We start from the raw sequence: 24,886 nt of genomic DNA on the forward strand, positions 1-24,886 counted from the left end.
TGCCGTCAGGAGCCCCACTTGCACTTGGCTTCCAAGCCAGGAGGCATTACCAGCCCCAGTCCTGCCTAGCCCAGTCCAGGCACTGCTACAGCCCCGCCCCCCCCCCCCCCCCGCCCTGAGCCCCATGACCATCCCCCCTGTCCCTAGAGGTACCAGTACAGTCTGGCCTCTAAGGCTCCTGCTCATCCCTTCCCTGAAAGGCTGGCGTTTCTATCCAAGCACAGGGCAGCCACCAATCTGGACAGTACTGTGGAAGTTTTACTGTGAAGTCCCACAGGGCTTCTGTCTGCCACCGGCCTGTGACACCATGTGGGCCCCGTGCCCAGCCCCACATTGGGCAGCTGTTCACTGGCCACCTCCTTTGGTGACAAGACTTGCCTGGGCTGCCACAGACAACCAGGCAGGGTTGGGTCAGCGGGGATCTCCGAGCGTGGCCCGAAGCCACTGCAGGACGTCAGCCAAACCAGTGCCATCACGGGCGCTGGTCTCCAATATCGTGATGGGCTGTGTGGCCCAGGAGATGATGTCCTGCATGCGGAACAGCGACTTCATCTCCACCCGTGACATGTAGCAGGGCAGGTCACTGCAGTTGGGAGGAGGGGGGGCTGTGTTAGGCTACTGCAACGGCTCTCCTGCCTGGCCCAGCCCCCGGCTTGGGGGGTCTCCACAGGCCCAGCCAGCCTGGGGGGGCCAGCTGCTGCTCCCCAGGATGCAGCAGACTTCCTTGGGCATCACCCGATGGAAGCAATGCGGGAGCCACTGCAGCCCCTCAGCATGCCCCCCACCCTCCAGGCTGAGCCCCCTCCTCACATCTTATTGAAGAGGACCAGCACCGGCACAGAGGCGAGCTGCGCTGCAGAGAGGACGGACAGCAGCTGGATGCAGGACGATGACACCTGGGTGGGGTTACCGGCATCAACCACGAACTGGAGGAGAAGGGAGAGCAGCGGTGCAGGTGTGCCCGAGGGTGCCCTGTGCTGGATCAGGGCACAGAGGAGGGAAATCGCACAACCGGGGCGAAACTGAGGGGCCCGACTCCCTGCAGCAGAGCTGGGGCAGCCCCCACCCCAGCCACGGGGTGCCCCTTTCCCTGCACACATGTCCTGCCCGGCCCGGTTTGTCCCTCGAGGCTGTGGCTCAGGACAGGGTGGCTGCAGCGCAGCCACGGGGCCCCCCTCAGCTGCCGCCCGGGCGTGGGGTACCGGTGCCGCCGCTCACCAGGAGAGCGCTGCACTCGCCGTAGTAGCTGGGCCAGATGGGGCCCATGCAGCCGCCCAGCTCCCGCACCGTCACCCTCCGCGGCAGCCGCAGGTCGGTCAGGTTGGTGCCCACCTGCCGGGACAGGGGCTCGGTACGGGCGTGCCACAGAGCCCTTCGGCCGCCCCGGGGCTGCCGGCTGCCTCACGGCCCCCGCCGGGCTCTGCCTACCGTGGGCTGTGTGGCCGGGGGCTCGCCCAGCTCCGCGGCCGCCTCCTCGACGCTCAGCTGTGCCGCGGGTTAAGGACACGACGGTACCTGGGAAGGGGAAGGGGACAGGGCCGCGGCCCGCTGCCCGCCCGGGTCCCCCGCCCCGCCCCGCCCCGCCGGGCCCCCTCGGGCCGGACGCCCACCCCCCAGACCCCCCCCGCCCCGCCGGGCCCCCTGCCCCGCTGGATATGGCGGAGCCGCCTGGCCAGGAGGCTCTTGCCGCCACCCGCCGCCCCCAGCAGCAGGCACGTGGGCACTGGCTTCCCCGCCGCCGCCATCCCGCCGCGGCCCGGCCCGCCGGAAAGAGCCCCCCCCCCGCGCCGGAAGCCGGAAGCGGAAGCGCTCCGCGGAGGGGCGGTGGGCCAGGCCAGGCCGGCGGCGACGGCGGTGGCGGGACGCCATGGGGCGCGGCGGCGGCACCTTCGAGCGGCTCCTCGGTACCGGCCGCGGCCTCGCCTCGGCGCGGCGGGTGGGACGGGGGCTGGGCTGGGGGACGCTGCCTCTCGGCGTGGCCGGGAGCCGCAGCCCTCAGCCTGGGCAGCCGGGCGGGCCCGGGGCTGCGTGCCGCCGGCGCGCGCAGCGCTGCCCGGGCCGGTACCGAGGCTCAGTGCTGCCCGGGCGGGCGGTACGGGGCCCGCGGCCCGCAGGAACCGGGGCGGCGGGTCCGAGATTACCGGGTGCCCTGGGGTGTCGGAAGGGGAAGAGCTGGCGCGTTCCGCGAAAAATCGGGATTTTTATCCTCGAGTGCTCGCGTCTGGGGCATCGCCGGAGTCTGTGGGAGCTGTCCCGGGAGCACATCGGCAGCGGTGGAGCAGAGCCGAGATATGCAGTACTGCCTAAAGCAGCCTAATGGTTTCGTTCCTTGCAGATAAGGCTACGAGCCAGCTTCTGCTGGAGACAGACTGGGAATCTATCCTGCAGATCTGTGACATGATCCGTCAGGGAGATACCCAGTAAGTGCTCTTTGGCTGTTGGATGCACTATAAGCACAGCCCTCCTTGGCTTCACAAGGTGAAGCATGAGAGTCTCAGACTGGTCAGCCTGCAGTAGCATGCATCTTGTTACTGCCTTTCAGAAAAATGTTGGAAAGGCAGTATGGTGCCACCAGATATGCTGACATACTTCCCTGACCTCAGGAGTTGCAGGTTACCTCTGGCCTGAAATCCTCAGAGAAACTGAAGCTTGAATGCGCTCATTCCTTCTCTTCCCTTGGGGGGGGTTTGCCTTGGGGGAATCTCGTAGACCATGAGCTAACTCTACCCTTTGTTAGGGTGGGGGTTGGCAGGCGTTCAGCAGCAGCTGAAATCTCCCCTGGGATTCTTGATTGCCTGAGGACGTGTACTCTCTTTCCTTACCCAGAGCAAAATATGCTGTCAACGCTATCAAGAAGAAAGTCAACGATAAGAATCCCCATGTGGCACTCTATGCACTGGAGGTAACGTCAGCCTAAACCGTGAGCACTGCAGGGGCCTGGCTCACAGGCCAGGGAACTTCCCATCTTTTATAAACCTGCCTTCTGGGCTGCGCAGTCTGCACAGTGTTCCCTGCCTATGGAGCATCGGAGTTGCAGCTTGGAGTTTGCCTCCTCCTGGCTCTAGCAGAGAGGTTTTGTGACCGATCAGCAGCCCATGGTCTTCATTCTTTAATTCCACCTCAGTGTTAGGAATATGCAAAGCTGGAAGTTGAGATACTGTCCCTGGGGGTCTGTCTCCACGTAGAAGAGGTACAAAGGCCACCATGAAGTTGAAGGGTAGCTTATTCTCCAGCATGGCGATGTGGACTTCTCTGGCTTGACTGACACTGCCCTAATGCAACTCAGAGCTTAAATAGTGCCCCCATCTTGGTGTGCTGGCTGCTGCAACTCAGAGCTTAAATAGTGCCCCCATCTTGGTGTGCTGGCTGCAGTGACCTGTAACGTGTGCTAGGACTCACCACAGGCCACAGAGAAGGAAGAAGGTGGTGGGCTAACGGTGTCCTTTGCCCTTTGTAGGTCATGGAGTCGGTGGTTAAAAACTGTGGCCAAACAGTCCATGATGAGGTGGCCAATAAACAGACTATGGAGGAACTGAAGGAAATACTCAAGGTAAATGTATCTTGGTTTACTACTGATTTTGAATGAGGTTGGAAAAGAAGCAGAAGAAGGAGAAAATGCATGTGTCCTCTCTTTCGTTCCCTCTGCGTAAAGAGCAGAAGGGAAGGTGTTGGGAAATGTGTTTCAGAAAAGAGCAAACTGTATTGCATGATGTGAAGGAGCGTAGGGAACTAAGGAGTGCCTGTGAGGGAGAGAAGATGTGAGAGCAGAGGTCACGTTTGGCTGTATTGTGAAGTGGGGTAGGAATACGCTGCAAAGGCCTAGACCATTTCATGGTAAATGCTCTTGGGTGCAACGCTTTGCTTGGCTTGAGACAGCAAAGGAAAAAGAGAGGTGATGGTCTGGCAGTTTCACCAAGGACCTAAGCAGCAGTGAGGCAAATCGCCTTCCCATAGCACAGCGAGACACGCACAGGAAGGTAGAGCACCAGGTAAAAACTGGCAGAAGCTTCCCCTTTATCATGGCCATTTCATTGGCCTGTGGAATTGTTTGAGGAGCTTTGCAGGATGTAAACCTGGCTGTTTTCACTGACAAGCTGTTGCCAGAAGCTATCACTTGCAGGTTTGATATAACATACCTGTAAGAGCTCTGTAAGTCCTTGCTCTGGACACTTCCACAACTGAAGTGGAAATGGGAACTTCTGTCTCCAGCTCCCAGCCCCAGAACAGCAATGCCCAGACAAGAGCTTGTTAGAGCAGTGCTGTTCCTTCCTTACAGCCTCTGTCTTCTGCCAGAAGCAGACAACCAGATGACCCAGATTATTTGGTGAATGAGCTGTGCGAGTCCCATCATCTTGTACACTGTAGTAGGGTGTCTCTCTCCTGTGACCTTCCTGTTAGGGCTGGCTTCAGTCTCCATGCAGGGTCTTCTGTTCAGATAGGAGTGCTGTCGTAATGTGATGGCTAGGTGCAGCTATTCCAGGCGCTGAGGAGATCAGATCCAGAGATTTTGTGGTTCTCTCCAGTTTGCCTTGGTAGTTTCATAACTGCCACAGATCCATTCTCCTCCTACACATGGAACTTTGCTGCTTGTGAATGCCTAGTGCTGGTAACATGGTCTTAGTTCTGATGAGGTTCAGGGTTGTGACTTGTGGAATGCAGGATTTTGCCAGATCTTCTAGAATTTGGGAGCTCCAGGAACTGTCAGTAAGTCATGCTGTGTGGGCTGAGCTCTTGGCTGAAATTGGAGCTTGACAATGCTCCTCTGCTTCCTGGGGGATTTCTGGAGCAGCCAGTCATGTGAACGTGTGATGATTTGGTCAGCTGATGACAGGGTTGCTCTCGGAGGCTGGCTGGGATCTGAACAGGCTTGCCAAGTTTCCTCCACCTCCTTGAACTGTGATACAACCACCCCTGCCTCCAAAGGGCAGGCTTCCCAGCTGTCTGTACTGTGTCACATCCTGAGTAGTGTTGGGTATTCCCAGGCTGGAGGTATTGACAGTCTGGCACCAACACCCTCCGGCTGTGAGCTTGTGGTGCCCTGTCAGTCCTCGGGTGAGGCAGACTGTTGCTGTTCTGCCCAGCTGGGTAGCTGTAGGTCCCACAGTTTTACAAGTGCAGAACGAGCAACTTTTGTGAGGAGGTGAACAAAGATGTTGTGCAGGCCAGTGTTTGTGTCTGCCCTGGGGAGCAGCTGTGCAAGTCTTTGTGGGTGTTTTCTCAAAGCATCATAACCACACCCCTTTTTGAGTTTCTCCATGCTGCTCTGAAGGAAGTTTTCTTGTTTGTGCTGGAGGGCAGAAGTGGGGAAGCTGAAGGAGTATGTCATCCTTGTTGTGAATTGTCCTTATGGCAGCTTTCTGACAGCTCTTACCTTGCACAAGTGCTCTAAAGTTTCTCTTCCCCTGAATGGTATTTCTGGCTTCTCTTCTAGGGGATTCACACCATCCTTGGGGTTTCGGGATCTTTTTCTCAGATTTTTTTTTTCTCCTCCCTTTCTGCACAGAGACAAGTGGAGACAAGTGTCCGCAGTAAGATCCTGTACCTTATCCAGGCCTGGGCTCATGCCTTCCGCAATGAGCCCAAGTACAAGGTGGTGCAGGACACCTATCAGATAATGAAGGTTGAAGGTGAGGACTCTGTGGGAAAAGGTGGGTGGACAATTGGCCGAGCAGCTATGCTCTGGAGGAGCCTTGCAGGAGCAGGAATGGGTGTCAGGACCCTGCCTGGCATCAGCAAAATCTGGACTTACAATACTGAACTTTTTCTTGGTGCCCGATACCCAATTAACTTCTTGGAGTGACTGAATCCTGCTGCAGAGAGAGGACAGCCCTGTTGTCCCAGGACTGGGGGCTGCCTTGCTGTGGGCCTCCAGCCCTGCTAGCAGCTAAGGGTTGGCAGTGAGACCTGAAAAGCAGGAGCTGCAAATGTTCTTCAGGAAACTGGCAGCAAATCAGCGTGTCCTTTGGGAAGGAATTTACAGCAGGGTGGTTCCTTCCTCCCAGCCTTTCATTAGTCCTCCTGGGATGGGTCCATGCTCCTGCTTTCTGACAGTGTCAGCATGGCACTTTCTCTCTTGTCCTGGGATGGCAGCGTTTCCTGTGAGGGAAGGGACGTGCTGCCGTCTCTGCTTTTCTCTGCACCAGAACCTCCACGGGCAGTGGGAAAGCCTGGAGGTCTCCATCGCCCACGGAGCTGGTGTTGCTACGCTCTTGCTGTTCATAGGGGATGGGCCTCAGAGCCCTGCCTGCCCACGCAGCGGCCTTTTCTTCCCCCATCGTCAGCTCAAGGTCTTGAGAAATAAGCCTTATCCAAGGGGCCCTGATGTCCCTTACAGGTGTATAAGGGAAATCAATGGGGCATGTCCCCATTAGGGCCATGAAGATGGTGAGGGGACCGGAGCACCTCCCTCATGAGGAAAGGCTGAGGGAGCTGGGCCTGTTTAGCCTGCGGAAGACTGAGAGGGGATCTTGTCACTTTATACAAATATCTTAAGGGCAAGTGTCAAGAGGATGGGGCCAAGCTCTTTGCAGTGGTGCCCAGCGACAGGACCAGGGGCAAAGGGCACAACCTGCAGCACAGGAAGTTCCATCTGAATGTAAGGAAACACTTCTTTTCTTTGAGGGTGACACAGAGCACTGGAACAGGCTGCCCAGAGAAGTCGTGGAGTCTGCTTCTCTGGAGGCATTCAAAACCCAACTGGATGCAATTCTGTGCAACCTGCTGTAGGTGAACCTGCTTTAGCAGGGGGGCTTGGACTAGATGATCTCCAGAGGTCCCTTCCAACCCCAACCATTCTGTGATTTGAGAGCGTGGCTGAGAGCCAGACTGTGTGAGCACTGGCCTCTGGCCTCCTGCAGCAGGAAGATTGTTGCCAGTTATGTCAGAGTAAGATAATGGTCAGGGTAGGTGAGCTGAGCTGGATATGAGTGTGGCTGAGACCTGTGGCATGAGGCTGTAGGCACCACGGCCTTCTGGTGCCGGAGGAGCCCTTTCACACAGGACACTGTCACTTCTCCTGCAGGTCACGTGTTCCCGGAATTCAAAGAGAGCGATGCCATGTTCGCTGCTGAAAGGGTGAGCTCTGGTAGTGGGGAGGGAGTCGGCACTGCAGGACAGACCTTCCATCTCCTGTCCCCTTCCTACTGAGCCTTCCATTCTTGCATTCTTCCATTTCATGCAGATTAGTGGCCTTACTGGGTACATACTGCTCCCAGCTGTCATGTGGGCAGTTTTGGGGTGGTGCACAGCAAGTTAACCTAAAACTACCACATGGAGGGGGAGAACTGACCAGGACAGGGAGTTCTCTCTGTGTATCTATAAGAGACATCTTACCCTACTTTGGTGGCCTTCCCCCAGCATGGCAGTCTGAACATGGCAGCAGGGCATTGCTAAAGTGATTGCTGTGCAGATATGTTCCTAGAAAATCTCTTGCTGACTAGGAAAGCGTCACAGTCTCTAGGAATGTGAGTGGAAATAACTTGTGGAAATTCATAGTTCCTGTTGAGCTGCAAATGCTTCCAGTCTCCCCCATTCATAAGAATACCTTGGTTAGCTGTAGGAGCTCCTGAAAGGCTCTGTGGAGACTCTCCTTGAGTCATCTTTTCCCCTTCTTATGCAATTTTCCTTAACCCTGACAGGCTCCAGACTGGGTCGATGCTGAGGAGTGTCACAGATGTCGAGTGCAGTTTGGCGTTGTGACACGGAAGGTGGGTGCCACTGCTGCCCCTCTGGATTCCCTGGTCCTGCACGTCCCGCTGAGCCTGCATGGAAGTGTGTTGGTGCTGGGCTGTGTTCCCTGGCCACTGGCAGGGAAACACCAGGAGTGTCTGAGAGATGCTGTCTAATGGTGAAGAAGTGTCTTGCTACCGCACTGATGTCTCCCATCCTTTGCAGCATCATTGCAGGGCCTGTGGGCAGATATTCTGTGGCAAATGTTCCTCCAAGTATTCCACCATCCCCAAGTTTGGGATTGAGAAGGAAGTGAGAGTGTGCGAGCCCTGTTACGAGCATCTCAACAAGTCAGTACCCTTTGTGGTGTGTTTCTTTGCCTCCAACAGCTGGGACTGTGAGGGGAGAAGCTTGGTGTGGAGCCACCTTTCTGCAGACCTGAGCTAGGGTTTCCCAAGCTGCGCAGGCAGGGCTGGGTTCCCTTTCTTCCTGGGAATGGGGTTTACAGCTGTAGTGTTGTGCAGAGCTGGGGCTCCAGTGCGGAGGAAGGAGCATTCAGTCTGCACTGTCACCTCTTTCTGACTACAGGAAAGCTGAGGGTAAAGCTGCTGCCACCTCTGAACTGCCCCCTGAGTACCTGACCAGCCCCCTCTCTCAGCAGTCCCAGGTGAGTGGCTGCCCTGTAGGTGATCCAGTGATCCTGACCAGCTTGTTAATCCCTTTACTGACCACCTCATCATCATTCCACTTGCAGCTTCCCCCAAAGCGTGATGAGACAGCTCTGCAAGAGGAGGAAGAGCTCCAACTAGCTATTGCCTTGTCTCAGTCAGAGGCTGAGGAGAAGGAGAGAATGGTTTGTGCCCTGCTTGGCATCTGGGAGTGGTTGTTGCCATACAGCCCAGATGTGCTGGGCATCTCCTTGCTCTCCAGTAACAGATCTCTAGGCCTGCCCTGGTGTGAGCAAGTTGCAGGGCCTGTGGAATGAGAGGGTGGAAGTGGAGCCCGGCACATGCTGCGTTGCAGTTGCGGATCTTGGAAGCAGGCTGTGCCCAAGCTGCAAGCCCTGGGCATGCTGGCCTGCGGGAACCACACAAAGTGTGAGGCTGGGTCTGCCGGCCATGCCTGGCCGTCGCTAGGAACCTCATCTACCCAGGCTGTTGCTGACTGGGTGATTTAGAGGGGTCTGGACAGTCCCCGAGTTGACTGTTTTTTCCCTCTTTTGCAGAGGCAGAAAACTACCTACTCCATGTACCCGAAGGCTGAGCCCACACCTGTCACGTCATCAGCTCCCCCAGTCAGCACGCTCTATTCCCCATCTGTGGTACGTTCATGGGAGCCCCTGAACACGAAGTGGCTGGACACAGGCCAGTTTCCTAGCCTGAGTCTTCCGCGTCAGATTTAATTCCTGTTCTGAGAGATTTGTCTCGTTCAATCCCTTGCTCTTTCGCAGCACTGCTGCATTTTCAGCAAGAAGGTCTGTATTCAGCTGGCATTTAGGTACCTCTGCTGCTTCCAGTAGCTGCAGCATGTGTTTGGCTGAAGGAGAGGGCTGTCCCCTTTCAGGCTCTTGCTGATGCTCGGCACTGGTGGTTGTGTGTAACCAGGTCTGAGCATCACGTCTGTGTGCGAGCTGTGGGTCTCTGGTTTCTCTGAACCAGATTTCCCTGTTTGTCTTTTTCCAGAATTCCTCTGCTCCCTTGGCTGAGGACATTGACCCAGAGGTAAGGATTCAGGCCTTACTAGTCCATGGCACAGGCTCACTCCCCGCGGGGCTGTGATGCTCATCTTCCTGCTCTTTCTGGCAGCTGGCTCGGTACCTGAACCGCAACTACTGGGAGAAGAAACAAGAGGAAGTTCGCAAGAGCCCCACCCCATCAGCACCTCTGTCCCTCACAGAGCCAGCCGCTCAGCCTGGGGAAGCCCACCCTGCCCCACTTGGTGTTGTTGAGGTAAGAGGGGGCCTGGCACTATGGCAGCTTCTGAGGGGTGAGAAGTGCACAAATGCTTCCCTTGGCCCTGACACGCAGTTCTGCAGGCTTGCTGGTGGCTCACAGCATGGGAGAGTTGAGGCTGACTGGTTTCCCTGTCCTTCCAGCAGCAATACCAGAATGGCGAGTCTGAGGAGAACCACGAGCAGTTCCTGAAGGCACTGCAGAATGCGGTCACCACATTTGTCAACCGCATGAAGAGTAACCACATGCGGGGCCGCAGCATCACCAATGACTCGGCTGTATTGTCCCTCTTCCAGTCCATCAACAACATGCACCCCCAGCTGCTGGAGCTGCTCAACCAGCTGGATGAGCGCAGGCGTATGTGGGAGCTGCCCAGCTGTGGGCGTGGGGAGGAGCGGTTGATTGCCAGGGCTTTCCCCAGGGCCAGGGTTTGGCATTCCCGTGACACGGTCTCTCTGGAGAGAAGCCAGTGTGCAGGGAGAGGTGGTCCGACTGCTGTGGCCTGAGAGGGTCCCTGAGACTGGCTTTTCCCTCCCCAGTGTACTACGAAGGCCTGCAGGACAAACTGGCTCAGATCCGGGATGCACGTGGGGCTCTGAACGCGCTGCGGGAGGAGCATCAGGAGAAGCTGCGTCGTGCAGCAGAGGAGGCAGAGCGCCAGCGCCAGATCCAGCTGGCCCAGAAGCTGGAGATCATGAGGCAGAAGAAGCAGGTGAGGCAGGGAAGAGTTTCCAGGGTATCTGGGTCTGCGTCAGCCAGCAGGCCTGCCTGCACCTTGGGCGAGCCCAGGACTGGCAGGGGCAGCTGCCCTGGCAGGAGCGGATGCTGTGGTGTCCTGGCTTCTAGTTGTCATGGCCCTCTTCCCACAGGAGTACCTGGAGATGCAGCGTCAGCTGGCCATCCAGCGACTCCAGGAGCAGGAGAAGGAGAGGCAGATGCGCCTGGAACAGCAGAAGCAGACCATCCAGATGAGAGCCCAGATGCCAGCTTTTTCACTGCCTTATGCCCAGGTGCGGCTGCTGGGCCAGAGACCCTCCTGCCAGGTCCCAGGGGATGTGGCCTAAAGCTTCCTTTTCTTCCCTCAACAGCTCCAGGCCATGCCCGCAGCCAGTGGGGTGATCTACCAGCCCTCCGGGCCCACCAGCTTCCCTGGCACCTTCAGCCCGGCTGGCTCCGTGGAGGGCTCTCCCATGCACAGTGTATATATGAACCAGGCAGCACAAGGGGGCACGGGGCCATACACCGCAATGCCCGTCACGGGAACAGGTACGTCACCCAGTTGCTCCCACGTGGGTGGGAGCTGAGGGCAAGGTGGTTGCTTCTATCTCTGACCTCTCCACCCCAGATCCCAGCATGGTGAACGCTTACATGTACCAGCCGGGAACAGGCAGTGGGCAGGCGGCTCAGCAGGGGCAGGCGGTGCCCACCACCACCCCGGCGTACTCATCCTACCAGCCAACTCCAACACAGGGCTACCAGGCAAGCGAGGGCAGAGCAGCTCGTGGCTGGCTGTGGCGTTCTGCAGGGCTTGGTGCAACTCGCTCCATCCCGGCAATGGAATTTCTGAGCGGGAGGGAGAAAGGGCTGGGTGGTCCCAGATCTCTGGCTCTGCGGCTGCTCTCGCTGTGGGAGTGGGTTGGGGCTGGGGCCAGAGCCAGTTCAGAGCTTCCCGTGGTGCAGAGGGAGGAAGACACCCTGGTTCCAGTGGAGTGGGGAGAGTGGTGCTGGGGCATTGGTTTGAGACAAGCCATCGCTGCCTGCACCACCTCTCACTGGCCTCTCCTCCCCAGAGCGCAGCCTCGCAGTCGCAGAGCATCCCGGCCATCTCTCAGGCCCCCCAGTCGGGTGCTGTGGGCTACATGGGCAGCCAGTCAGTCTCCATGGGCTACCAGCCCTATGGCATGCAGGTGAGCACCCCCTGCTACACAGGCCCCTTCTTGGGTGCTGGGGGGGATGAGGTGTGAGTGGTCTTCAGCCCATGGAGCCTTTCAAGGCATGCACTGCCAGGGGTGGGGAAGAGTCTCCTTCTCTGGAGGCATTCAAAACCTGCCTGGATGCAACACTGCAACCTGCTGTGGGTGAACCTGCTTTAGCCAGGGGTTGGAATGGGTGATCTCCAGTGGTCCCTTCCCACCCTGACCATTCTGCGATCCTGTGAAAAGGGGAGGCAGGCTGAAGGCTGTGGGCCTCCACCTCCTGCCCTGTGGCCGCCCCACATCCCCCAGCCCTTCTGACGGCCACCCCCTCGCTCCTGCAGAGCCTCCTGTCTGCCCTGCCGGCGCAGGAAGCCACACTGAGCAGCCTGCCAGCCCAGCAGTCCTACCTGCCTGGGCAGCAGCCCCTCTACCAACAGGTGAGTGCCACCAGCCCCGGCAGGGTTGGGGCCCCGGGGCGGCATGTCCGCTGATGAAGCCACTTTATCTGTTCCAGATGGCACCTGCTGGAGGGGCCCCCCCGCAGCAACAGCCCCCGCCGGTGGCCGCCCCTGTGCAGCAGCCGCCGGGCAGCGGAGAGGCACAGCTTATCTCGTTTGACTGATCCCCGCCGCAGGGTGCGGGGGGGAGGGGGTGTCCCGCGTAACACTACTCTTCACGCCGAACACTTCTGTACCCCAGCCGCTCACCGCGCCCTCCCCGCCCCGCGCCCTGCGCAGCTCCCCTGGGCCTGTGGGGCTCCAGCCGCCGGCTCCGGGCCAGGGAGGCCGCAGCGGAGCAGCTCTCCGGCACCGCGGCCTGGGGCTGCCCCCTGGCCCTGCCCGCCCTGCCCTGCCAGCCCGCGGACCCCCGTGCCAGGAGGAGCCAGGGGGTAGTGCGGCCTGCGGCCCCCTTGCCGCGGGCCCGGTGGGGCTGTGCTGCAGAGCCCCGCTTCGCCCCACCCCGCCCCAGCTGAGCCCCCTCCCCGCCAGCGCCATCTCCCCGGGCCCAGGCCCTGTCCCCGCGGCACGGCCGCTCCCTCGCTCCGCACGGGGCAGTCCGAGCGCGAACGGCGATAATAAAGTGTTGGGAACGAACTGCGGCCTGGTGTGCTGGGGGCGCGAGGGTCGCGGCCTGGCGGGGCGAACGAGTCCTGGCGGACCTGGCGGCTAGAGCGCCGTCTGCTCGCCGCCTCGCCGCAACCATGGAGGCGCGACGCTGCGGCCTAGAGCGGCCCGACGCGGCGCGGGGGCTGCCGGGACCATCGAGCGCGGGGCAGAGCGCCGCCGTGTCCTCTGCGGCCGCCATGCTGCCCGCCGCCCGCGCGCTGCCGCCGCGCCTGCCCCGCCGCCTGTCGCCCGCCTTGCGCTGGGCCGCGGCCCGGCCACCCGCCGCTGGCCTGCGGGCGCTGGGCACGGGCCGCGCACGGCGCTCGGAGGTGCTGGCCGAGGCGCCGCTGGACACGGCCACCAAGGAGTACTCGCCCAAGGTGCGGCAGCTGGTGCAGGACATCGCGGGGCTGACGCTGCTGGAGGTGGCCGACCTCAACGCGCTCCTCAAGGTGGGTGGCCCGGCCCGCCTCATACCGGCCTGGCCCGGCCCGCGTGCGCCGCCTCACTGGCCGCCGGTGCCGCTGCTCTTCCCGCAGGAGACGCTGAAGATCCCGGACGTGGGGGTGATGCCGGCGGCGGCTGCTGCTGCTCCTTTCCAGCGCGCCCAAGCAGCTCCGCAGGTACCGGGCTCTGCGGGGAGGGGTCGGGAGTTGGGCTTCAGGGGCTCCGAGTCGGCTTGGTGGGTCCCCACGCGCGGGGGGGGGGAGGGCTGTTGGACTTTCACCGAGTTCTGGCTGCTTCCAGGAGGAGGAAGGTGTCCCGCTCAAGAAAGAGAAAACACATTTCACTGTCCGGCTGACAGAGCTGAAGCCTGCTGACAAGGTGAAGCTGATCAAGGAGGTGAAGAACTTCGTGCCAGGAGTGAACCTCGTGCAGGTGAGGAGTGGGCTGCCCGAGGCTCTGGCCACCCTACTGCATCGCCCCCAGGCCCAGATGGGTCCCGAAGCGTGTAGCAAGCGGCAGCCTCAATTTTCTGTTTGAAGGGAAGCCTGGATTTCTGCGTTTAGAACAGTCTGCCAGTGCACACGCCTCAGTGCAAAGATGTGGATGAGGTGTAGAGCAGGGATCGGTCGCATCTGTTTGCCTGGTTTTTTTAGAGACTGCTGTTCCCTCCCTGCTCTGCTGCATGGCCACCAAGTGAGCCCCTAGCAGAAGCGGTGAAGGAGGCAATGACCTCAGAGTGCCTTGTGCCAGCCAGCTTCAGCATCTCCAAACTCAGGAGCTTCTGTGAGCGTTCTTGTAGAATTTGGGAGTAGCCAGGATTCCTTGCTACAGACAGATTTGGCTTGCCTTCTCCTTGGCTTTTTTGAAGGCCAATACGTTTCTGAATTTAGATGATTTACTGCAATTCACGTGTCTTGCAATCCACACTTCCAGTCTTTTTCAGAGCTCTTCTTTTTGTAGGTGATGCCTCTTTTTCCTCGGATGAGACGGGCCTTTCACAGTTTTGTGCAGCATCTGAGCTCATGCCCTTGAACCATGATATAGGTTTAGAACAAAGAATGGGTGATAGAGCTGCTACTGCAGAAGTATTTAACACACTTTGGTTCTCCTCGGGTGATGCTTTCATATCTTGGGGATAATAGTAGCTGTCTGTTTACGTAGTTGCAAGGAAGAAATGTTGAGCATTGTAGATCTGCTCTTATTTGAAGCCTGGGATATCAGAAGGAATTGCAGAAAATCTTCTGACACATTTGTATTGATATATTGCAAAGCAGACAATTCGGTAACAGAGAAACTCTGGTAGCAGAGACATGAGTTTCGTTGGCCTGCTGGGATAACTAACTGTCAGTTTGGTTAGTCTCACAGTTGTTGATCCGTTATCAGTCCCAAGCAAACATTAAAATACCAAAACCCTGTAGCGGACACGATCAGGTAATTAAAAGCTGTCTGCAGAACTAATACTAAATCAACTTGGCTTAGCATGTGGAACCTGTCAGACAACCTGGCTACAGTTCTGATGCAGTTAAAAGGTTGGTAGATGCAGGTTATTGCGGATAAACTTTGTCAAGCGTGACTTACCCGACCTGATATTTTGTTGGTAAAATACACACACACAGACACGCAAAACTGCTCCTGACAGTTGGTTTTGTCTACAGGGGTTGTATTCAAAATGTAGGTGATAATGTTTTTATTATAGATTTTATTGCTATCCAACTGAGGTGATTTTAATGAGATCTGCAGGGAATCTGTTCTTGTCCTGTAGGGCTGTAAATGATTTGCAAAAAGGCATTGCTAGTAAAATCTTGGGACGTTGGGTGCTGATGTGACTCAAACAGGTTAGTCCTGCAGAAACGACCGCTTGATGAGACAGGCGTGTTGTCAGCACAAGCTGGACTCGAGTCCATTTGCACCTCTGGACACTTGTTCAGAGCTGGCCCAATAGATACTTGCCTCGCATCTTCATTCCCATACAGTCCAGCTGGGGTTGGAAGTGCGTTGCCTCTCTGCCCAGTGGGTGTTCCTGCGTGGGTCCAGCTTGGCTCTGGCCCTGCTCTTCCTCCTGCTGGGTGTTGTGAGCAGCTGTTGCCTTTGACTGTGGCTGCTTTAGAACAGAAGTTACACATTAGTGAGCAAGGTTCTTAAATGAATAACTTTGATTGTGTTGCCTGTCCTCATCTTGGCAAGCCAGAAAAGCTCCTTTCCGGACGCTGTCCTGGGCTCTGGGGAGTGAAGGCATGCCTGCCCTGCTGAGCTTTGCCAGCACAGCTACACCTTCTCATCCCTAGTGGAAAAAGTGTTTCCTGCCACCATGGATACATAGTCACTGAGCCCAACGTGAATTAAAACAATAAAACCTTCTTTCTGTCAGCAATGGTCAATCTGTTGGGTGCTAAAATACCTGCAGTGCCACATGGCAGACAGCTGGCAGCAGCTTTTTACTGTAGGAGCCTCCCTGGGTTTTTTTTTTAAGGAGCCAAATAGCTTTGCTGCTGCTGGGTTGTGAGAGAGAGCGCATCTGACTGCAGCAGGGTTTATCCTCCTGGGCTCCCTTCCCTTTTTTGCAGCAGTACTCCCCGAAGTCCCTTTAAATCAGTTCAACAGCTTCTCAGCTTGCCTTAAATTTTGCAGTACTGCATAGTATCGATAGTTTTGTATAAAAAGTCAAAGTATCAAGATTGTGTTGTTAAGCATAGTCCATATGGGAAATTTTTTTTTTTATTTTTTTTTTTTTTTACCCAGTGCAGCACATTCCTGCACAGCTGTGTACAAACCCTGAGACAGCCTCTCCTCCCTGCTGGCAAAAATATGCAACCCAAAACATTCGCTCTGAAAAAAGGCGAGCCAAGGCAGGCCAGTAGCTGCCTTAGCAGGTTGCTGCAGTGGCTCTGTGTGTCCCAGGCTCCTCAGACTGGGGCTGTGCATCTGGATGCACCATGCCTGTGGTAGGAGGAATTGGTGGGCAATCATTGGCTGAAAAAGGCCTTCCAGGACTAAAGTGGATGGGCCCCCACTTACAGTTGGGTTTAGACATCTTCCAGCAGGATGTGCTGTAGTTAAAGTAAAAAGTCTTGGCTTTGGGACCAGTCAGTGAGTTTCCCTGCTTATGCAAAAGTCAGGCTCATGGCTCTAAATCTGTTAATCCAGTTAGTGAAAGCTAGTTTACAAGTCTCGTACTTTGTCTTTCCTGCAGGCAAAGAAGCTGGTGGAGTCCCTTCCGCAGGAGATCAAGGCTAATGCCTCCAAGGACGAAGCAGAGAAGATTAAAGCAGCGCTGGAGGCAGCTGGAGGGACTGTGGTTCTAGAGTAGATGGCCCCTGTCTCATCACTGAGGGACTGGCGCAATGGCAGCCTTCCTCGCTGCCACCTGCCCAGGCACTGGCTGCTGCCGGAGCCGGGGTCCGGTGCTTCTGAGTGTGAGGCATCCCCTGGCTGTGCGGTGGGAATGCTCTCTAGCAGTGATCCGCTGCAAGAATGCCATACGGTTTGGCGGGGCTGCTGCCTAGTTCTGGCATCGCAATGAACTCTACCTTCATAAATGTAAAAAAAACCACGCTGTAAAACGATTAATCTCTCCAGAATCAGCTCTGCCTGATGCTGCCGGGCCCCCGCGCACGCAGCCGGTACCAGCGCTGCTGACGCCCGCCGCGCCGCGCTGCCGCCGCCTCGAGCCGCGTTCTGGTGTCGCCCCCCCCGGGGAGCTCTGGCAGCCCCGGCCGTTAGCGGGGGGAGGCGTCTTCCGCGGTCTGCGGAGCGGGAACCGGCTCTTCGGAGCCCGGGGGCAGCCGCGGTGCCGCGATCCCCCGCCGGTAGTGGGGAGGGGGGGGGGCGGGGCTGAGGGGCGGGGCCGCGTGCAGAGCGGCGCCGATGGCGGAGCGGCGCGTGTCGCGCTGGTACTTCGGCGGCCTCGCGTCGTGCGGGGCTGCGTGCTGCACCCACCCGCTGGACCTGCTCAAGGTGCGGGGGGGCGGGGGGCGGCCGGAGTGGCTCCGGGTGGATGGATGAGCCACTCGGGGGAGCCGGAGAATCTCGCCTAGGGGCAGGGGAGCGGCCGGGGGGACGCGGCTCTGAGAGGCTGGGGGCCGGGAACGGCTCTGAGGAGCCGGGGGTGGCTCTGGAGGGCGGGAACGGCGGTGGAGAACAGGAGAAACGGCTGCCGGGCGGCCGGTTTGTGGCTGTGAGGGGCCGGAGCGCGCGAGGAGCAGCCCTGGGCTGGGGGGTGGGGGGGGTGCGGGGGCGCGTGAGCAGGCGACTTGGGGCGCCGGGGCACAGCGCTGGGGGGCCCGGGGCCGGGTGTGGGGCTGAGGGGATACGGCCCGGGGCTGTGGGAGCCCGGGGTGCCGGCCCCACGAGCTGTGCGGTGCGGGGCTGTGGAGGACGCCCGGGCCAGCCCTGCGCGGCGCTGGACGCGGGCCCGCTGGATCCGTGTCCTCCGGCCAAGGTGCCGGCGGGGCGCGGCGGGCGGCCCGGCATCCTGCTCCCGCACCACGGGCGCCGCGCGCAGCCGGGCACAACGGGCGGGGCGGCCGGGCGGGCTGCGGGGGTAGCGAGCCCGGGCCGGGGCCTGCCCTGCCTGCGGGACGGGCTCGGGACAGGCACCCCTGCCCACCGCACGGCACCGAGGGAGGGGAAGCCGCGCTGGGCGCGGGCCCAGCGGAGGAGCCAGCGCTGGCACGGGGGGACGCCGCGTCCCGGTGCTCGGCGTGTTGCCGTGCCCGGCTGGCCACGGCTGCCCATCGGAGGTGGCTGGCAGCCCGTGGGGGCTTGTGTAGCACGGCCTGGCAAGGCACTAAGAAGGGGAATTAGGCTGGCATATGCCGCCAGGTCTGCCTCTGTCTCCAAGCCAGTGTGATGGGTTTGACTTTGGGGCAGTGTCCCCATGCACTGTCCCCTGTGGATGCGTAGCCCCCATGTGCTCGGTGGCTTTGAGCCCAGGCCAGTCATCTGGTTTTGCCCGAGGGTTTGCACCTGAGTATTGAACACAGACCTGCCTTTGGCCCAGAGCTCGCCCACAGTGGGGACTGGTGCCAGGCATGGGGAAGCACAAGGGGCCTCGGGGTCTGGCAGGGCACGGGGCCAAGGGCGCTTTGCTGTACCTCTGGACCTTGGCCCCGGCGGGAGGCCCCAGCCAGCCCGGCTGTAGGATGCAGCCACTGGCCGCCCACAGGGACTGCCTGCCCTGCGGCAGTGACCACAGCACTGACCAGCTCCTCCCCTGTCCGCCTGCCTGCAGCCCTGGGGTGGCCAGGCAGCAGAGCACTTCTGGCATAGCTGTGCCCTGCCTGCCTGGTCCCCCTGCCCTGCGCTGCCTGGCAGCTGCTCACCCAGCTCCCAGCATGTCACAAGCTCTGGTCTCCGACATCCAAAATCCACCTGCTGGGGCTAAAGGCAGGCCCCTTCCCTGCCCCCCACTGCTGCCCTGCACAGGAGGCAGAGGCTGTTCCCAGCGTCCCGCTGTGTGTCCCACGCTCTGACCATGCTGGGGCTTCTCTAATGGGAGCCAGGCCTGGTCCCTGGCCAGCGGCCCTTTGTTCTCCTTATCTCCTGGGGCCTTTGACTCACATGTGATCTTCGCAGTGTGGGGCTAGGTGGTTATGCTCAGAACGTGCTCTGGCACCAGCCAGCACAGCTCCTCTGTCCCGGACAGCCCTCGCAGTCCCACTATCACTTCCTCTGGTGGTGGTGGGAAGTGTTGGGTTGCTGGGGTTGGGCAGGGGAGCACCTGAATGCCCAGGCTGTGGCCAGGAGTGCTTCAGAGCTACGGGGTTGTTTTCCTGCCTGTGCAATTCCTGTGGCTTGGGAGGAGGGGAAGCTGCTTCTAGAGGCCTGCCATTTCACATGACAAGGTTGTAGGCCATCAAGAGGTCCTGAATTAACTCATCCTGTTGTGGTCCCATCAAGCAAACCCACACTAGTTGCTTGCTTGCTCACGTGCTTCTGGATCCTCCCTGCCCCGATGTGGCCCGGGGCTACCACTTCATGTTGGGGCGTGCTGCTGAGGCCACTGAGGCGGGCAAGCACCTGGGAGGGACTGAGGGCAGGTTCCACAGCACTGCCCCTTCTCCTGCCAGCCTCCACCCCTCTGGTGCTGGGCTGGGCCAGTTCCCAAGTACTGCTTAGGCGTGGAGAGCCTGGAGCTATTGCTGTTTGCACAGAATCTCCTGTGCGAGTGCTGACAAGTTATCCTGATGAGCACTCGAGCAGCCATCGCTGCTCTGCTGCCCTGTGTTGTCCCATTTCTACCCAGCCCCAGCACTGGGCTGGTGTGCTGATGCTGCTGGACTCTGCCCCAGGTCCACCTGCAGACCCAGCAGGAGGTGAAGATGCGGATGATGGGGATGGCAGTGCGTGTGATCCGCACCGACGGCTTCCTGGCTCTCTACAACGGGCTCAGTGCCTCACTGTGCCGGCAGGTGAGTGCCACCATGCCCTGACAGTCTCTGGTCCCCCAGGGCCAGCGTGGAGCTCCTGCTGTGCAGCACTGCCCTCACTGTCTGGCAGCTGGGCTGGAGCTGACAGGCTGCCCTGAGCCACAGGGACTGGTGCCCAGCGGGACACAGCAGCTCATTCTCCCTCCTCCAGATGACGTATTCCTTGACTCGCTTTGCCATCTACGAGACCGCGAGGGACCACTTGGGCCAGGGCAGCCAGGGCCCTCCCCCCTTCTACCAGAAAGTGCTGCTGGGTGCAGTGGGAGGTGAGTGAGGGAGAGGGTCCCTCAGCCCCAGGCTCATTTGGGCTGGAGGAGCCCACTGACCCCAGGTCTTCTTTGCCCCTAGGTTTCACCGGCGGGTTCGTGGGGACCCCAGCAGACATGGTGAATGTCAGGTCAGTTCTGGGTGCTGCTGGTAAAAAAGAAGGCTTGTGGCTGGCAGGTGGCAGCGATGGGGATGGTGGGGTGCTCCCCAGGCTACGGACTGCTCTCCTGACCAGGCTGCCACTGGTTAGTGCCTGGTCCTGGCGGGGAGCTCTGTACCCAGTTGTTTTCTGCCATTTGATGTGACAGCCCCCAGCCACTGCATGGCCGTCTGGGGGGGCATGGGGCTGGAGGCAGCTTTCTGGTCCCTTTGCAAACAGGCAACACAATCCATCTGCTGGGCCTCTGGCCACTGCCCTGAGCAGGGGCAGCCCTGCCCCAGGTCCCTGGGGCTGAGGGGGGCAGCAGGGCACTGACCTCTGCCTCAGCCCGTGGTGCTCTGCCTTCCAGGATGCAGAACGACATGAAGCAGCCGCCCTCACTGCGCCGCAAGTGAGTGGGGTCCAGGACAGTAGACTGGGGGGCTCAGGTTCCTGGGAAGGCCAGGACAGTGGGGTGGGGGGCCTGGGCTCCCGGGGTGGGTGGTCAGGACAGTGGAGCGGGGGGCCTCGGGCAGTGCAGTCAGGGGCCAGGGCTCCCGGGAGGGCCAGGGCAGCAGCGGGAGGTCGGGAGGGGTGGGGGTTCTCAGGGGGCCGGGGCAGCAGGTCGGGGAGGGGTCTGGGGTCCCGGGGTCCGTGTGGCCGCGGCGGGGCAGGGCGTCCGGGTTCCCCGGGGGTCCGTGTGGCCGCGGGGGGGCAGCACCGCACCGGCAGCACAGCCCCGTGCCCGGGGGCGGCGGGGCCGGGGTCCAGGCCGCAGCCCCGGGAGCCGCCGCTGCCTGCTCGGAGCTGCCGGTGCTGGGGAGCCTCCGACCCTGACATCCTCCCCTCTCGCTCCTTCCAGCTATTCTCATGCCCTGGACGGCATGTACCGCGTCCTCCAGGAAGGTGAGGCTGTGCCAGCCAGGGCAGGGTGAGCCTGCCTGCTGCCTCGTTGCTGGCAGTGGGGAGCCGTGGCTGGGGTGCCCGCGGGTGCTTGCTCAGCTGGGGCAGGGAGAGGGGATGGAAGGGTGGCCGTGGGGCCCGTGACTCCAGGGGAGCCGAGGGCTATGCATCTGGCTGGGGCATGGGCCAGGCAGAGCTTGGCAGCCTGCCCGTACACCAGTGGGGAAAAAAAAGAGAGGCCTGCAGGAGCTGCTGTGAAGAAGCACAAGAGGGTGGGAGCAGGTGGGAAGGGGAATGAACAGCAGCAGGGAGGAGGCAGGGCTGTGCTGAAGGTTTTTTCTTTCCTGCAGCTTATTTGCTGTTCTGTGAGGAGTCCAGGACACAGACCAGGCAGGGAAGGAGGCTTCCGGGAGGAGGGAGTGTGAGTAATGTCCCAGGACTCTGCTGATCCCAATCTGTCTGTCCACAGAGGGCTTAAAGAAACTTTTCTCCGGAGCTACGATGGCATCCAGCCGAGGGGCCCTAGTCACTGTTGGGCAGGTAGGACAGCTCTGCTGGGCGGTAGGTGCCTGGGGTAAGGACAGGGGTAGTTCCTGGCATGGCGAGGAGTGGCGACATTTCACTAATACACTGTGTCTCCACAGCTGTCCTGTTACGACCAGGCCAAGCAGCTGGTTCTCACAACTGGGTTGCTGTCGGACAACATCTTCACTCACTTCCTGGCCAGCTTCATCGCTGTGAGCAGGGCTGGGTGCGGGGAGGCAGGACTGGGATGGGGTTTGCCTGCAGCCAGGCTCAGGTCCCCCAGGCTGAGGCTGCCAGAGGTGCTTCTTAGGGCTCTGATTAAGCAGAGCTGGGCTCAGAGGCTCCTGTGGGGCTCCCAGCCTGGAGCTGGTCCCAGGCAGGGCTCTGGGTCTCTCCAGTGACAGTGGCAGTTGCTGGCACCTGGGTCTGCTCTGTGAGCCAGAGCTGCTTGACCCTCTTTGACTCTCCCCAGGGCGGATGTGCCACTTTCCTGTGCCAGCCCCTGGATGTGCTCAAGACCCGCCTCATGAACTCTCAGGGAGAGTACCGGGTGAGCAGCCCATCCTGCCCACCTCCGCTCCCTTCGCACACTGGCCTCTGCCTCCCAGCACCACCTCATCTCTGTCTCTCTCACTCCAGGGTGTTACCCACTGTGCCATGGAAACTGCCAAGCTCGGACCCCTCGCCTTCTACAAGGTACCTAGCTGGGGCTGTGTGGGATGGGGTGGAGCCGGAGGAGACTGGGCTGGGCTGGGCTGGGAGCAGAGTTTAAGGCCCAGAACAGCTCTGGGGCAGGAGTCTTCCACACTCTGCTGCTGGCAGCCTTCATCTGCCAGCCCCTGCCTTGGCCCTGGGGCATTAAGAGCCATGGCCTCTTCTGGGCTTGCAGCCTGGGTCTGCGCACTGCAGCAGCTGCCCTCTTGTACCCATTGGGCTCCCAAACAGGAATGCAGGTATAGGCAGCAGTGCTCCAGCACTCGCTGGATGTTACTGACCAGCAGACACTGGTCAGCTCTTGCACCCTACGCACCTGGGCTTGGTGCAGTCACCTGTGTGTCCAGTCTCACTGCTGGTAGGGCTCCTGGAAAAGGGTTTCACGCCTGAAGTTTCTTCCAGATGCTGCCAGTCAGGCATTTTCCCTGTTACAGCCTGTCTGCTCATCTTCCCCAGGCAGCGTCCAACCCCCTTCTGCACTGGGGGCTGTGGGATCTGACCCAGGCTTCTACCAAGATTCTGTCTACGTAGTGGTGATGCTGGCACTGATGTGTTTGGGGGCAGAGGGGTGATGCATGATGCTGAGATCTGTGTGCACAGCAATGGCTGCAGTGCCTCCCTCACTGCCGTGGTAGTCTCTGCCTGCCACCAAGGCCCCAGCTCCATGCTGCATGCCCAGCGAACCACTCCCTGGTGCTTGCAAGCTCCTGCTGCTCCCTGTGGGTTGGGCTGCCGGGCACCCTTGGCCCTGATGGGGAAGCCCAGGGCTAGGCACACGCTGACTCTCCCCGTTCTTGCTGTCCCCTTCCAGGGCTTTGTTCCTGCTGCCATCCGGCTAGTTCCTCACACCATCCTCACCTTTGTCTTCCTGGAACAGCTGCGCAAATATTTTGGGATCAAAGTGATCACCTGAGTAGGAGGGACAGACCCTGCTTCACCCCAGGGGGGTGAGCATACAGGTCACTGCTGAGATCCCAGAACCCCTCTCTACTGTCTAAGGCCAGTGCTGCTCCTTTACCCCTCATCCCCACTCCTGTGCCTTGCCAGTGTCTGTGGCCAGGCAGTCCCAGACTCCCTTTTCCTGTCACCCCTATTCTCAGCATCTGTTACCTCTGGTATAGTCTTGGGCCCCTTGTCCCCTCTGCACTGTTGGTTTGGGTTTTTTTTGCTATCTTCCTTGTGCCCTCCTGGCCACAAGTTCTGTCTTTACCTCCCTCTTCCCTGTTCCTTGTGCACCTCCGGGAACAGAGGATCTGCCCTTCTGCCTCTCTGCCTGGTCACAGAGCCTATGGGGCTGGTGGGCCAGCAACCACGCTGCAGTGTCCCCCACACGCTGGGGGAAGCAGGGCAGCTGGCGGGTTCCCAGCCCCTCATGCAAGCAGGAGGGGGAGACATAGGTTTAGCGCTGTGAGGGCCTGTCCTCCCTCAGTGCCTCTGGCCCTGTGTGCTCCTCCACTGGGATCAGCACAACCTGGCATCCCCGCTCTGCTTCCTTCCTGGCCTCCCCCACCACCGCCTGCTTCAGCTCAGCCAAAACTCACCAGCGCCCAACGGCTGCTGGGCTCTTCAGGGATTGTGCCTCGTACCAATGATGACAGAGAACGGACCCCAGGGGGGAGTGGCAGCCCTTGGGCCACTCTGCGCTGCTGGCCAGGTGCAGGCTGGAGCCCTTCTCTCCTGGCCTGCCCTTGCCCAGGGCAAGGCTGGCAGCTGTGCCGCTGACCCCCACCCCAGCCAGGGCCAGGCAGCACCTGCTCGAGGACCTGGCACTCACCCACAGCACACTCACCCCGGCCCCCAGCCCTGGCCTTGAGTGAGGGTGTCCATCCAGCACTGTGCTGCAGCCTCACCCCCTCCTCAGCCCCTCACATTGGGGCAGACCCCCAGCCCCTGAGTGTGTCAAGGCTGCCTTATGGCCCTCCCTCACCCTGCACCATCCTGCCTGTGGGGGCTGCAGGCACCAGCCCTTCTGCCCTGTGCACCACTCTCTGTGCGTGGTCGCCCCAAGGGATCAAAGAACTGGAATATCTGTGACCTTAATATGTATTATAATAAACAGTAGTGCAAGTCCAGGGCCTGGTGTCCTGCTTGGGGGGCGGTGGGAGGGAGGATGCTGTGCTCCCTGCCATTGCACAAGGGCTCAGGCTGAGCTCTCCGGGAGTGGAGGGAGGAGAGCAAGGCTCATCCCCTTCTGCACCATGCCAAGCAGGGAGGTCTTCACCCTGTTCTATGTCCCCAGCCCCGAGGGCACATGTGCCCAGTGCCTCCCAGCCCTGTGCGGTGGGGAGCTGCAGGCCGGGCTCCCACACCAGCCCTGCTCTGAGCTGTGCCCAGCCTCGGCTGTGTGGGCAGCACCAGGGCAGAGCCATGCCGAGGGTGCCAGCCTCTGCCTCTTGGCAGGAGCTGCCTCCTGGATGTGATGCTAATTGGGCTCTAGCAGGTGGAACAGAGCCAGCCTGGGACAGCAGAGGAGTGAAAGCTCGTCACCTTAACGAAGTCTAATGATGCTGGCTGGCATCACTGCTTTGTTCCTGTGCCTGGCCCCATGTGAGAGCCACGGGCAGGTGAGCATGGGGAGAGCTGAGCCTGCTTTCCTTGTGAGGGGCTGGGGGCTGCCAGGCTGTGGTGGCCATGCCCCCAGCCACCCCAGCCCTGCTCCCAGGGCCAACGGGCACTGCTTGGTGCCCTCACAGGCACCCAGCATGGAGCAGGAGAGCGGTGGAGCTGCAGGGCCCTGCCCCGGCCAGCCAGCCATTGCCCTCCAGCAACATGGAGCCCTGCTCAGCCCTGTGCCAGCCAGCAGCAGGGATGTTCCAGCTGA

The 24,886-nt window shown here is 60.1% G+C and overlaps 4 protein-coding genes across 7 annotated transcripts; 3 read left to right on the plus strand and 1 right to left on the minus strand.

The window, feature by feature from the left end:
* Positions 1-236: 236 nt before the first annotated feature.
* ARL16 (ADP ribosylation factor like GTPase 16) lies at positions 237-1,779 on the minus strand. 2 transcript variants are annotated; one of them, XM_055697408.1, is made up of 5 exons: positions 1,657-1,779; positions 1,429-1,486; positions 1,219-1,332; positions 811-926; positions 237-583 (listed from the first exon to the last, which is right to left on the minus strand). In XM_055697408.1, exons 1-5 carry the CDS (start codon positions 1,743-1,745, stop codon positions 412-414), a joined length of 549 nt encoding a protein of 182 aa, XP_055553383.1. In that variant the 5' UTR covers positions 1,746-1,779; the 3' UTR covers positions 237-411. The 2 variants fall into 2 exon arrangements, with proteins under 2 accessions (XP_055553383.1, XP_055553388.1); XM_055697413.1 differs by having other exon boundaries at positions 811-896; positions 1,657-1,778.
* Positions 1,779-12,630, plus strand: HGS (hepatocyte growth factor-regulated tyrosine kinase substrate). Of its 3 annotated transcripts, none has more exons than XM_055697365.1 (21): positions 1,779-1,904; positions 2,336-2,420; positions 2,827-2,902; positions 3,458-3,550; positions 5,504-5,627; positions 7,022-7,074; positions 7,638-7,706; positions 7,894-8,018; positions 8,257-8,335; positions 8,423-8,521; positions 8,894-8,989; positions 9,351-9,389; positions 9,474-9,617; positions 9,764-9,977; positions 10,160-10,332; positions 10,490-10,630; positions 10,709-10,886; positions 10,966-11,099; positions 11,411-11,527; positions 11,878-11,973; positions 12,051-12,630. In XM_055697365.1, the coding sequence occupies exons 1-21, from the start codon at positions 1,868-1,870 to the stop codon at positions 12,156-12,158; spliced, it is 2,280 nt and encodes a 759-aa protein (XP_055553340.1). In that variant the 5' UTR covers positions 1,779-1,867; the 3' UTR covers positions 12,159-12,630. The 3 variants fall into 3 exon arrangements, with proteins under 3 accessions (XP_055553340.1, XP_055553347.1, XP_055553355.1); XM_055697372.1 differs by having other exon boundaries at positions 9,767-9,977; XM_055697380.1 differs by lacking the exon at positions 12,051-12,630 and having other exon boundaries at positions 11,783-11,903.
* Positions 12,631-12,722: 92 nt separating this feature from the next.
* Positions 12,723-16,652, plus strand: MRPL12 (mitochondrial ribosomal protein L12). The gene is made up of 4 exons (XM_055697397.1): positions 12,723-13,094; positions 13,182-13,265; positions 13,390-13,521; positions 16,280-16,652. Exons 1-4 carry the CDS (start codon positions 12,738-12,740, stop codon positions 16,394-16,396), a joined length of 690 nt encoding a protein of 229 aa, XP_055553372.1. The 5' UTR covers positions 12,723-12,737; the 3' UTR covers positions 16,397-16,652.
* Positions 16,653-16,910: 258 nt separating this feature from the next.
* Positions 16,911-24,137, plus strand: SLC25A10 (solute carrier family 25 member 10). The gene is made up of 11 exons (XM_055697387.1): positions 16,911-17,043; positions 19,380-19,499; positions 19,669-19,783; positions 19,866-19,914; positions 20,294-20,335; positions 20,786-20,829; positions 21,296-21,366; positions 21,471-21,563; positions 21,824-21,901; positions 21,991-22,047; positions 22,877-24,137. Exons 1-11 carry the CDS (start codon positions 16,954-16,956, stop codon positions 22,976-22,978), a joined length of 861 nt encoding a protein of 286 aa, XP_055553362.1. The 5' UTR covers positions 16,911-16,953; the 3' UTR covers positions 22,979-24,137.
* Positions 24,138-24,886: the final 749 nt, after the last annotated feature.

The sequence above is a fragment of the Falco cherrug genome, chromosome 1, assembly GCF_023634085.1.
Source record: "Falco cherrug isolate bFalChe1 chromosome 1, bFalChe1.pri, whole genome shotgun sequence".
In the NCBI taxonomy this organism is placed as follows: domain Eukaryota; kingdom Metazoa; phylum Chordata; class Aves; order Falconiformes; family Falconidae; genus Falco; species Falco cherrug.

Coding starts and splice junctions, on each gene's coding strand:
- SLC25A10 (XM_055697387.1), top strand. CDS start 16,954: ATGGCGGAGCGGCGCGTGTCGCGCTGGTACTTCGGCGGCCTCGCGTCG. Junction 20,336..20,785: donor CCGCCCTCACTGCGCCGCAA/GTGAGTGGGGTC, acceptor CGCTCCTTCCAG/CTATTCTCATGCCCTGGACG. Junction 21,367..21,470: donor CCCTAGTCACTGTTGGGCAG/GTAGGACAGCTC, acceptor GTGTCTCCACAG/CTGTCCTGTTACGACCAGGC.
- ARL16 (XM_055697408.1), bottom strand. CDS start 1,745: ATGGCGGCGGCGGGGAAGCCAGTGCCCACGTGCCTGCTGCTGGGGGCG. Junction 1,333..1,428: donor CCCCGGCCACACAGCCCACG/GTAGGCAGAGCC, acceptor CTGTCCCGGCAG/GTGGGCACCAACCTGACCGA. Junction 927..1,218: donor GCGAGTGCAGCGCTCTCCTG/GTGAGCGGCGGC, acceptor CTTCTCCTCCAG/TTCGTGGTTGATGCCGGTAA.
- MRPL12 (XM_055697397.1), top strand. CDS start 12,738: ATGGAGGCGCGACGCTGCGGCCTAGAGCGGCCCGACGCGGCGCGGGGG. Junction 13,095..13,181: donor ACCTCAACGCGCTCCTCAAG/GTGGGTGGCCCG, acceptor CTCTTCCCGCAG/GAGACGCTGAAGATCCCGGA. Junction 13,266..13,389: donor GCGCCCAAGCAGCTCCGCAG/GTACCGGGCTCT, acceptor GGCTGCTTCCAG/GAGGAGGAAGGTGTCCCGCT.
- HGS (XM_055697365.1), top strand. CDS start 1,868: ATGGGGCGCGGCGGCGGCACCTTCGAGCGGCTCCTCG. Junction 8,336..8,422: donor CCCTCTCTCAGCAGTCCCAG/GTGAGTGGCTGC, acceptor TTCCACTTGCAG/CTTCCCCCAAAGCGTGATGA. Junction 10,631..10,708: donor TTTCACTGCCTTATGCCCAG/GTGCGGCTGCTG, acceptor TTCCCTCAACAG/CTCCAGGCCATGCCCGCAGC.